The sequence below is a fragment of the Lonchura striata genome, unplaced genomic scaffold (assembly GCF_046129695.1).
Source record: "Lonchura striata isolate bLonStr1 unplaced genomic scaffold, bLonStr1.mat Scaffold_126, whole genome shotgun sequence".
Classification (NCBI taxonomy): Eukaryota; Metazoa; Chordata; class Aves; order Passeriformes; family Estrildidae; genus Lonchura; species Lonchura striata.
In genome coordinates, this window is record NW_027461090.1 from 463,752 (window position 1) to 476,162 (window position 12,411).

At 44.9% G+C, this 12,411-nt stretch overlaps 1 protein-coding gene across 1 annotated transcript in view; it reads right to left on the minus strand.

The window, feature by feature from the left end:
- Positions 1-681: 681 nt before the first annotated feature.
- The window catches only part of LOC144248445 (uncharacterized), a 109,454-nt gene continuing 97,724 nt past the window's right edge, over positions 682-12,411 (minus strand). The window contains 2 exon segments of the mRNA XM_077790611.1: positions 682-1,047; positions 1,529-1,745. Coding sequence (XP_077646737.1) covers positions 682-1,047; positions 1,529-1,745 — 583 coding nt within the window.

Genomic DNA, 12,411 nt, shown 5'->3' on the forward strand with positions numbered 1-12,411 from the left:
GACACACCAAAGACTTTTTTTTAGCCCTATAGGGCGAAACTTCTACCCATCAGGTAGAGACAGCCCAAATGAAATGAAAGCTTTGTTATCATAGGTGCGGTGTAGTCACTCGCACACAGATATATATTTTTTCTTGGGATTGAATTTTTGGCAAAAGATCAATAAGTAACTTTATTACTGAGCCACAAAAGGACAAAAAGATAAGACTGCCGCAAAACTTTTGTTTTTAACAAGGACAATATTATAGCCAGCTCTACAGCACGGCACATCCAGCCGGACAGCTGGGGTTTCTATGGGAGCACAAAGGGGGAAGATCGCCCAGCCAGCAGCTCGGGGCAGTTTTCCTCACCACAGATCCAGGGAAAGCAGGACTGCCTTCCATGGACAATCAGGGGATGGTCTGTCATCATGCCCTGTGTGTCCGGGTTCCCACTGTTCCTCAGTTTCCCTCGAACCTCAATCCCTGAGCTCCTCCAATGCAAGTCCCCCAGACAGAGAGATAAGCCAAGCACAGCCGCAGCCCCCGGTGGGGGAAGGGACCAGCACTGCTCGAGTCCAAACCCGCGGCGAAAGGGGCAGCGGCGGCGGCGTCTCCGCGGGGGAGGGTGCAGAGGGAGTGCAGAGCAGAGAGGGAAGAGGAGGGGAGAGGAGAAATCTCTCGTGGCTGCTCGGGCTGGGAGTTCAAAACAGCCCGCGGTGCAGGCGAGAGTTGGGGCAGCGGGAACAGCGCAGACACGGGGCGGCGGGGGCGCGGGTGCAGTGGCCAGGCGTCCCGGGCGTCCCGTGGCGCGTTTGGTGTCGAGAATTCGTGAAGCCGCAAGAGCGGCCACCCAAGAGGCGGGGGGCAGCTCCCGGACCGCGGCAGCCAGTGCCGCTGAGGAAATAGCAGAGGGACAGCGAGAGGCGTCCCTTGCTGCAGCTCAGGCGGCGGGCACGCACGTGAAGGTCGAGCAAAGCCCGAGAGCCACGGGTGCAGGGAATTCTCGCATCTGGAACGCGTGGGACGGGCGCAGGCGGGGCGGGGCCGGTGCGCGCGGGCTGTGGGTGCTGGGACAGTCAGGAGAGGGGCAAAGCGAGATGGGAAACATCGGGGCCGGAATGGGAACAGAGAGTGTGATTGCGTCAGCCTGGGGAGGGATGGCAGTGGCTCTGAACCGGGCGCTGCGAGCTGGAGTTAGGCGAAAGCACGGCCGGGACCAGAGCAGGAGCGTCCTCACCCCCGGGGTGACGCAGGCAGGGACGGGGCGTGGCCAGGATGACTCAGGGCACGGTCCGTCGCGGTTCCCATGGCAACAGCCAGCACAAACCCACAGCAACCCCTGTGAGTTTCAGACACGGCCAGAACAGAATAGTTATTGCATCAAAAATGAGTTACACATGAATCGGTTGTTAGAAGAAATGTTAGACTGAAAGTTTATCAGGAATTAGTACGGGGTTTGCGAATGTAAATTAATTGTCGGAAGTACATATTGGAGAGCAAAGTGCGCCGAACGGTAGAGCGGGGTCTTTCGCATCTCGAGCGCGATACCGGCACTGACAGCGGCAGCGGCGGCAGCGGCCCCAGCCAGCCAAGTGCCCACAGGCTGCGCGGTGACCGCGCGGGGGGGGAATCCCGAGCGCGGGACGCGGCGCGGGGCGCGGCGGCGGCGGGGAGCGGCGGTCGCGCGCTGATGACGTCAGCAGGGCGCCGAATCACGCTGAGATGGGGACAGACACCGGGGCCGGGCGGGACGACCCGAGCGGGACTGGAATGGTGCCAGGTTCAGTCGGGCGTGAGAGGGGACATTCCCGAGCTCACGGCCGTGGCCGGGGCCGGCGCGGCGGGGTGCAGTCGGGGCTGGTGTTCCTTCTCTCGTTCCCATGGCGACACAGACAGAGACGGGTGAATCCAGGATGCACTCTGCGTTTGCAGAAGTTAAAGCGAACGCAGAAGTGTCAGAGAGGGACAGATTGCAGGAATGGGTCCAGCGCAGCCGACGCTGGGCGTGAGCGGGGACTGGGCAGAGCCAAGGCAGGGAGTCCCTCGGTTGCTGCCTTCCCACAGCAGAACTGCGGTGTGACACATGCTGAGGCTTTTTCCACTGCAGTGCACATCAAAACATTAACAACAAATACACGGCACAGCCCAGAAACCACAGCAGCCAAAGTAAATAACTTTTTGCAATCACATCTATTACACCAAATGTCCCACAGCAATGATGAGATGAAATTCCAACATTCACCCAAAAAATAAGATACAGCTAAGTCGCCACTTGAAATCAAGGGTCTCCTTCTTCAAACTTCTCCAATGTTTCTAAATGCTAACCCCAGATTTTTTAGTTAGGTGACAGAATTGATCAGCACATGCACCCATCCGGTGTGGTGAAATGATATTGTTTATAGAACATAATGTGAAAAAGAGATAGTATAATGAGAATTGAGATAGAGAATTGAATAGCATGAAACTTTAGTAATTTATTATGTTAAGGTTTAAGTTAAGTTGTATTTTAGCATTTTATTAATAATAGAATTGAATTTTATATATAGTTTAAGTTAAGTTTAAGTATTTTTTAATTAGAGTATATCACTTTAAGTTTATCTTAGTTTGGGCCCTGAAAAGTTAAGTTTATAAGCATTTAATTGATAATGAATTTATATATTGTTAATTTGATATATATATATATAGGTTTCATAAAGTTAATATAATTTAGGGATTTTTTACCAATATTTTATATGTTAAGTTTAAGTAGTGTTTAATTAAAAAAAAATATTTTAAGTTTTTCAAAGGTTAAGTTTGTTTAATTAACAAAGTTTAGTTGTTTTTCTTTAAGAATAATAAGGTTTTGACTGAAAGAGTTTATGAGATGATAATGAATATTAAGTTAAAGGGAAAACAGTCTATCGGATTTTTGGTTTTATTTTAGTCTTTTCTGTTTTATTGTAAGTTTATCAGTGTATAAGAGTCTTGAAGAAATTTATTCTGAGTTTTTCTGAGATCGATTTCATTGTTTAATGATCACTTGTTTATTTTGTTATTTCTTTGTGTAATGATACAAAGAGTGTTTGTTTCCAAATTCTTTCTTTTGCGTTTAACTATTTAAGTGTTTTATAAATGTTATTGTTAAGAAATTTTATCATGTTATCAGGTGAAGCTCGGTGCTTTGTTCTTTCATAGCGAATTTTCGTATGTTTTATTGTTGTTTTTGTAATCTCATCCAGGTTACATGTCATTCTGAAGTTTCATTTTGGACTTTAACTATGTTGTGCATTTTTCTAGGTGAACTCTCTGGTTTGTTTTTATATTTCTTGTGAGTGGAATCATTGCATTTCTATTTTTTAACATTCTTGAATGTTTTTCAGAAAGTCTCAGAGACAAATGCCTGAAGCATTCTGACAATGTTTTGTTAATGTTTATTTTATGGTTTCTTTCAATTGAAAAAACATCTGTTTCCTTCAAAGGAGTTTCAAGAAGAATGAATCCTCGTATCATTTGATCAATTTATCAGTTTGAACTTTGAGTGTTTATTTCATATGAAAATGTTATAATAAGTTGTTATGTTTTAGGTATCATATATGTAATGTTAGTATAAGCTTTGTTCAAGATAGTATGATAAAGAGCATCACTCCAATTTAAAGTTTGGGTTTTGGCCAGGCCCTGATTTTAACTTGGACGGATGAGTTTGCCAGCAAAATTCAGAGGTTTTTGCACAAAAATGAATGTTGTATAGATCATTTTGATCCATCAATTCGATCCTACAAATTTGACAGCTGACACAGCTTTGGAGTGAGACTTGTCAGCCCTGCCCGGGAAGGGAATGCCAATTTTCACTGGAAACAAGTGTTTCAGCTGTTTGCAGACTCTGAACCACTGGCACAATGTTTCTGATAATTATGCTTTGTTCAATTTTATATATGTTATTTAGAGTCTTTCTTTTGAACTCTTTTGAATTGTTATTGATTTTGATAAGTTTTCTGCATTTTATTATTGAGGTATTTTGTCTTGTTCTATATTATGTTTTATATTTTAACCTTCTTGTTTCAAAAGAGAAGAAGAGAAAGAGAGAAAAAAGAAAAAAGGTGTAAAGAGAGAAAAGAAGTGAAGAAGTGCCTGAAATAAGGCTGGAATAAGTAATGAAAATTTTGTATATTTTAATCTTTTGAGATTGTTCTTTTGTAGATTTGATTTCACTGATTGTCGAGGAAAATATGAGGAGAGTGCCAGACACTGGACGGATCAAATTGAAAAAATCAGTCAAGTTAATAACTTTGAGCAAGGATCGTGGTAATGTTTTCATAAAGTTTAAAATAGATCTTTGTTTTTATCTTACAGGCCCTCAAAAAGTGTTCTTATAGAGATAATGGCTCAGATCATTGTTAAGGCAAACACTGGATTGCTGACAATGTCAGGCAGAGATTTCCTAATCATTCATTTACATTTAAAGAAAGAAAAAATATTTTGAGTGGACAATCCAAAGTCACAAGATTTTTCAATCACGTTGTTAGAATACCCAGAAGTTTGCACAGTTCATTTTTTAGCTCACAATACGTTAAATGCAAAAATAAGTTTTAGAGAAAAATCAAAAATAAGTTAAGAATTAATAGAAAAGATGACAGTGTTTACTGATAGTTCAAGGAAAACTCACAAATCACATGGAAAATTCCAAAAATAGAGAAATGGGAATCAGATGTAAAAAATGGTAAAAGACTCACCACAAATTGTAAAATTAGTAGTAATAGTCAGGGTTTTTCAGTTATTTCAGAAGCCATCAATCTGATCACAGATTCAGTGTATATTGCAAATGTGGCCAAACAATTAGAGGAATCACTTTTAAAACATACGGACAATGAAGTTTTATATTCGTATCTATTATGTATGAAAATAATCCTGATAGACAGAGAACATAAATATTTTGTTATGCACATCAGAATGCATTCTTCATTTCTGAGGTTTTTAGTAAAAGTAAATGTTCATGTAGACAGATTCACAGTGTCCATCTCACAAACACTGCCAGACATTTTTGAGCAAGAAAAATTGAGCCATGCATTTTTTCACAAAAGTATACAAACATTGATGGAATCCTTTCGCTTTCTAAAGGTCAGGCAAAGGAAATCATCAATGCTTGTCAGAGTGTCAGTTTGTACAGCGTCCTGTATTTACAGGAGTGACCAATTTGAGAGTTTTGGAAAAAGTCTTCAGCTGTAGCAAACTGATGTCACAAAATATGCATTTTTTGAGAAGCTTGAAAACATTTGTGTTTCAGTTGATATGTTTTCACATTTATGTTTCAGTTCACACATTTTCAGGAGCAATTTTTGGATCATGACATACAGGAGAAACCACAGAATATATCATACCTTGAAATCCCTTTTGGATAAACAGAAAAGGGGAGAGGCAGGTTTAACACCTTATATGCGGCTGAACAAAGCTCTGTATGTATTGAATTTTTTAAATGGTTCTTTCTCAGAGCCCACACCACCAATTGTTAGGCATTTTACAAACAGTGCACGAGCAGTGCTAAGGGAAAATTCTTCAGTTTTGTCAAAAACCCAGAGTCAGGACAAATTGAAAGTTCATTTACATTAATAACTTGGGGCAAGGGTTTTGTTTGTGTTTCTATAGAACGAGGATCGAAGTGGGTGTCGGCAAGGCACGTGAAACCTCATCGGGTACAGATGCCAGTGAACATGGACCAGAGAAGCAGAGAAGCAAGCACGCAGACAAAGATGGACAGCAACGCTGCAGACGTCTCGTCAGACGACAATTGGGAACTCAGAGACTTGGGGTTTTTCTGGGGAATCAAGTGTTGTTTGGATGTTGCTGCATTGCGGGGTTTCTCACAGAGGTTGGGGACATGGACATGGGGTTCAGACAGATAGTGTTCATGTGCTTCATTCCCTTGCATGTTGCCTTGGGCAATGGGACAGACTTTCCCATGAGACAACCAAGGGAAAAGGTGTGGGAGACTTTGGCAAAGGCAGCGGGTCTGGACAGCATTTGCCTGACCCATTCAGAACTGGGGAAACAATTTTTGAACCTCCAAAGTTGGCAAATTTTTGGATCGACAAAAATGGGATTTGGTACCGAATTCAATCCATTGAGAGTGGCAAAGATAGATAATCAGATAGTAGATATCATTCCAAATCAGTTCTTTCATAGAAATGCCTGGTGCAATCACACCAAAGTGACAAGCAAACTATCCCTTCAACACCCAGCCACTTTACCAAAGGGAATGTTTTTTCATTTGCAGGGACAGAATTTGGCCTGCTATCCCTGCAAAAGTCAAAAGCAGTCCATGCAGCATTGAGGAGTTCTCATTGATAACACCTGATTTGAAAACTTTAAAGGAGCAGACACACAGGAAAGAGAAAAGGTCCTTTGAACAATATAGCCAAATTGTGATAATGATGTCTGTATTTGGGACAAGGCTCGGAGAATTGCAGTTGCAATTTTCTCACCCCAAAAACAGCGTTTGGGGTGACCTTGACACAATTGGACCACATAGCATGCTGGATTGAGTAAACATAATCGTGCCATTTCATCTGCACTGAGTGACATGTTAACAGATATCAGCAGTGCAAGACAAGCGGTGCTTCAGAACAAGGCGGCAGTTGGTTATTTGCTGCTGTCACATGGGCACAGATGTGAAAAATTTGAGGGGACATGCTGCATGAACTTGCTTGATCATTCAAAATCTATTCATGAAAATATGAAACAAATGCAAAGTAGTATCAGCAAATTGAGAAAAAAGAAACTTACAAGATTCTGGTGAAATGATTTCATTGGCTTTTTTAATCTTTCACCATTGTGGAAAAACTTTTTTAAATAGTGTTATATATTCTTATAGGGTTTGTAGTTCTACTTGTTCTGCCATGCATTTTCATGTGCATTCAAAGAGCCTTGAACAACATGGCAAAGCAGGTGTTTCTGGTTCAAACAGGGAGGGGAGATGTGGGAACTCAAAATGTCTCTCAGACATTTTTAGAGGTTCCAGGCCTTGGTCAGAAGCATTCTAGACCCTGGCAGACAGCTGAAAAACAACTGTGATTTTGAGTTTGAGCCATGGAATGAATTACCAACTTTGGAGGTGGAACAAGCAATCACAAAAGGTTAGATAGTATAGTATAAGTAGTTACGAAGTAGAGGGAAATATTTTTTAGTATTGTACAGGGGGGTTTTAGCACATGTACAGGGGGGTTTTCACTTTGTACATGAGGGTCAGAAGTTCTAAGATGGAGGAAAGTGGGCTGATCCCATCCTTCTTCCTTCTTCTTCCTTACCTCCATGTTCTTGGTGATGTTGGCACTCATAGATTGGTTTAGAGTAGAAAAACACTTGGCAACGTAGGTAGTAGGTATTGGGGAATAATTGTAAACATGTTATACGTAATATATCTTATAAAAGATAGCAGCAACCCTGGGCGGGGAGAGAGACGAAGAAGACAGCAGATAGAGAGGATGTCAGGGTGTGTGTGTGCCTCTACCCAGGCCACTGATCAAACAGCTGCAGTCCAAGAACATAATCTGTTAGATAACTAGCAATAAACTGCCTTGAGACCGAACAGCTAAGCCTGCGGAGTTTTTCTTTGGAAGCACGGGTTGGAGGAGGAATTTCACCACCACATGTGGCCCCAAAACAAGGCTGGGGTTCCCACATTTAACCTTTTTGATCTCTCACCAGTGTGGAAAGAAATTTTGAAAGTAATATCTTATATTCTTATAGGGCTTGTAGTTCTTCTGCTTGTCATGCCATGCATTTTCATGTGTATTCGAAGGGCCTTGAACAAAGTGGCAAAGCAGGTGTTTTTGGTTCAAACAGGGAGGGGAGATGTGGGAACTCAAAATGTCTCTCAGACATTTTTGGAGGTTCCAGGCCGTGGTCAGACACAGTCTGGACCCCAGCAGGCAGCTGGATTTAGCTGTGATTTCGAGTTTGAACCATGGAATGAATTACCAACTTTGAAGGTGGAACAAGCAGTCACAAAGTGCTAGATAGTATAGTAAATGTAGTCACAAAGTAGAGGGAAATATTTTTTGGTAGTGTACAGGGGGGGTTTTAGTGCATGTACAGGGGGGTTTTTACTTTGTACATGGGGGTCAGAAGTTCTAAGATGGAGGAAAGTGGGCTGAACCCATCCTTCTTCTTTCTTATTCCTTACCTCCATGTTCTTGGTGATGTTGGCACTCACAGATTGGTTTAGAATAGAAAAACACTTGGTAACGTAGGTAATAGGTATTGGGGAATAATTGTAAACATGCTATACGTAATATATCTTATAAAAGATAGCAGCAGCCCTGGGCGGGGAGAGAGAAGAAGAAGACACCAGACAGTCAGGGTGTCAGGAGTGTGTGCTTCTCTGCCTGGGCCGCTGACCAAAGGGCCTCAGCCTGAGAACTTAATCTGTTAGATAACTAGCAATAAAACATCTTGAGACCGAACAAGAAGAGACTGTGGAGTTTTCCTTTGGGAACACGGGTTGGAGGAGAAGCTCTACCACCACACGAGAACCCCAACCAAACCCGGGGTTCTCACACAAGGAGTGCTTCCAAGTGAAACCAGTCAGGCGAGACAGGTCTGGCTGCCTTTGTCCCCTTGGGGGCTGCATCTCACCTGCATTTGAAACACTGGGGCTCTGGGCTTTCCTTCCTATGGAAAAGAGCCCTCCTTCTAATTTACACAGAAATGGCTGGAATTGGGGTTCCACCTCCCAATTTCCCTATATCCAAGGGTTGCTCCTAGCCAAAGTCTCCCAGTACTGTCAAGCCTGTCTGGCCTTGGCCTCTGGTGGCTTCCCCTGCCACACATGGGCTCGGTTCTTTCCTTCTCATGGAGATCCCTGTGACACTGTGGCCACCTCGTGGAACCAAGGGGATCATTGTGGCACCACTGGAGCCCATGGAACCAAGGGGCCATGGTGACACCGCGGGGCTTCATGGACCCAGAGACCATTATGACTCTGTGGGGCCTGATGGACCCATGGAGACCATTCCGACCCTTCAGGGCCCCATGTCACCAAGGGGGCATTGTGACACCTCAGGGCCTCCTGGAAGCAAGGGACCATTGGGACACTGTGGGGCCCCATGGAAGCGAGGGAACATGGGCCAGGTCTGGCTGGCTTGGCCGGCCAGGGGCCACCTGAAAGGTCTGGCTGATCTTGGGATGTCAAGGGCTGCTTCTCATCAGCTCCTGGAGCATGGGGCCTACTGCTCTCCTTTGGAAAAGAACTGTCTGGCATTTCAGATGCCCATTGCCAAAACTGACAGTGCCTAATACATTCCCCATATTCAAGGGGTTCTCTCAGAACAAAATCGGGGCGCTGCGGCTGGCCTTTGCCTTTGGTGGTCACCTCTCATCTGTCCCCAAAATATTGAGGTATCTTCCTTCATTCCTATGGAATAGAAATGGTCTTCATGTCCAAGGTCCATGGCCAAAATAAGAATTGGCTACCAAGCCTGGCCAGTGTTACATAACCATCTGCAGGCCCCAGGGAGATATTGACTCTGCCAGTGCTGCCATCCTCCCTCCAGTGAGAGAAAAGGACACAGGGCAGGCACACAGAGGAGCAACATGGACACACCGAGGTCACTGAAGAGGAAGTTGAGTCCCAAATGGGAGGGATGAGGAGATGCCTTGATCTTGGGGCTGGAATCCTCTGCTAAAGCTATGGAGAAGGATGTCATGGATACATCAGACTCTCTTTTTCCCTATAAGGCATTCAAAAGTATGGGGAGATGACTTGTTTCAGCAAAGGCCTCCTTGCTAAAGTAAGCAAATGTTGCAGTAGCTGTGATCCCATGAGAGGTTTGAACAGACAAAGAGTACAGAGTGATGAGACCCTGTGCCCTGAGGGAGAGAAGAAGACCTCTGTTCCCAGAGCTGAAGATGATTTTGGAAATAGATGAAGAGAACTTTTGGTCTTAAATAGCTCATCTTTAAACCAATACTGCATAAGTTGCCATGGCCCATAAACACAGCTGTGGGAAAAGCTGTGAAAAAATGGGAGGGACTTCACGATTGCAGATTTCTCCAGGCAGCTGCTATTTCTGGAAATGAAAAGCCATGAGATAACTGTTTTCTTGTAGAGAAGTCTCCATAACATTAACGAGAAAAACTTCTCTCCCTAAGTGAACTGAAGAAAGACTATTCTACAGTTGGAAAACTGATGGAAAATTTTAGGTTTTGGCCCTTAACATAGTTAGTAAGTAAGAAAATGTTGTATGGAGAAGGGAAGTGTTCTGAATGTTTTGTTGTAATTATTATTCTCTTTTTTTTAGTTACTGATAACAAACTTTTCTCTATACTCCTTAACTTTGAGCCTACTTTGCCTTTCTCCTAATTCTATCTTACAGCAGGAAATGAGTAACTATATTCTAGTCAGTGCACTGGTAATTAGCCAACACTGAACACAGCACACTAATAGATGCATTGGCTGAGAAACCTGAAACTGATGAACCAAAACCACTACAGAGACTTCCTGATGAACTGCACTAGAGCAGAGAGAAATGAAGGCAGACCCATGGTTTGTCAGGACTTGCTTGATCCTAATGAGCCCCGTGGTGCATTTGGAGCTGAGACCTGGAACCTCGAGCCCTGAGAAGAGATTGCACAACTTTCCAGGAGTCAAAGTCAGAAGAAAACCTCAAAGTGTCTCAAAGCATTAATGGGACCCACTGAGGTCCATGCCCAACACTGGCTCCTCATGGACTCCTTGGAGAAGAGAATTAGAGGCCAGGATGGCATAAAAACTCAGAGACTCAAAATGGCACGAAAAACCTCTCAGTGTGGAAAGGAAAATCCAAAGTACCTGAAAAATGGTGAGTATCTCAAAGTACTAATGAACCCCACTGAGTGTCAGTACAAAGCTCTCAAGGGACTCATTAAAGCAGATTATTGGGGCCATGATTGCACAAACTTCTCACAGAGTCTGTATCAAAAGGGAAACGCCAAGTTCCTTAAAGAACTGAGTATCTTGAAGCATTAATGGGCCCCACTGAGTGTTTGTTCCTGACAAAGCCTCTCCAGGGACTAATTACAGCAGATAATTGGAGGCCAGGATTGCACAAACCTCTCAGAGACTCCAAGGCAAAAGCAAAAGCCAAAGTCCTTTGAAAAACCTGCAGTCCCTGGGAGCATGAAGGAGCCCCCAGGGCCATTCCTGACCAAGGCTCCCCAGGGACTCCTTCCAGCAGATCCTTGAGGCCACTGGGATGTGGGCATGGGGGGATGCTGAGGGCAGGAGCAGGGGCTGACAGTGCCCAGCCTGGCTGGGGCTGTGCCAGGAGGCCCCAGGGCCTCAGGACAAGGTGTCTCCTCACAGCCCTTGGTGGCACAGACACTGCTGTGCCCCAGGGCACCAAGACTTGGCTTCTCTTTGTCCCCACCTGGCATCAGTGCCTCCAGTTCTCTGCTCTGCCTGGGGCCTGGGGACACTTTCTCAGTCGTGTCCCTCAGTGGGACCCATTAAAAGTCCAAGAAACTTTGGAGTTGGATTCTGACTTGGAGTTCTGCAGAGGTTTCTGCAGCTCCCTCTCAGGGCCTGATGTTCAGGGCCTGAGCACAAAGCCCCAGAGGTTCATTAAAGTCCTTGTGCTGTGTCTGTGCTGCTGAGCTGGGCGGGGCTCCTGGCACAGAGGGTGATGCTGGTAACCAAGCAGAGCTTCAAAAGCACATTTCTCTTGCTGAGCAGCTCTTCTCCCAGCCCAGCAGGGCTGGGGCACTGCCTGCAGCCAGCCCAAGCACAGCACAGAGGCACAGAGAGCTTCAATCAGTCAGGGCTGGGAAGGGGCTGAGAAGTGCCTGGGGCAGAATCACTGCCAGCCCTTGGCACAGGAACCTCTGGCTGCAGGACAATGCAGCTGCAGCTCCTGGAGAGATCTCCTAAAGCTGGAACATCCCAATGCCCACTGACCCGGTGAGTACTGAGTGTTCCTGGTGCAGGGGAGGTGAAATGCTCATGAAGCTCTGACATACTGAGGGCTTCTGATTAGTCATATAATATTTCCAAGACAAGGATTTTGATAAAAATGTGGAAATTTCCTAAGAATTTTTAGTCAGCTGTCTACAATTTAAGAGAAGCAGGAAAAGAAGTATAAATATTAAAGGTTGATTATGAATATTGACAAGTGCCTGAGTCATCTGAGCTGTTTCTTTTAATGATCTATAGATTCACAGGAGATCCCTAATGTGCTTTCACCCCCTCTGCCCATGGACAGCACCAGCATCACCTTTGCTGGAGTCATCAGGCTCAGTCTCAGCTGTCCTTTCTCCAAGCTGCAAACAGAGCCTGCCCCCAGCCAGTGCCCTGCAAACAGGCAGGGTTCTGTCAGGCCAAGGAGAGTGCACAGAGATTTGGGGTCTGGAAACGCTGGCAGGGAGAGATCAGGCACAGGGAAACACCTGCAGGAGGAAAATCTCCAGGAAGCAGAGAGAAGATC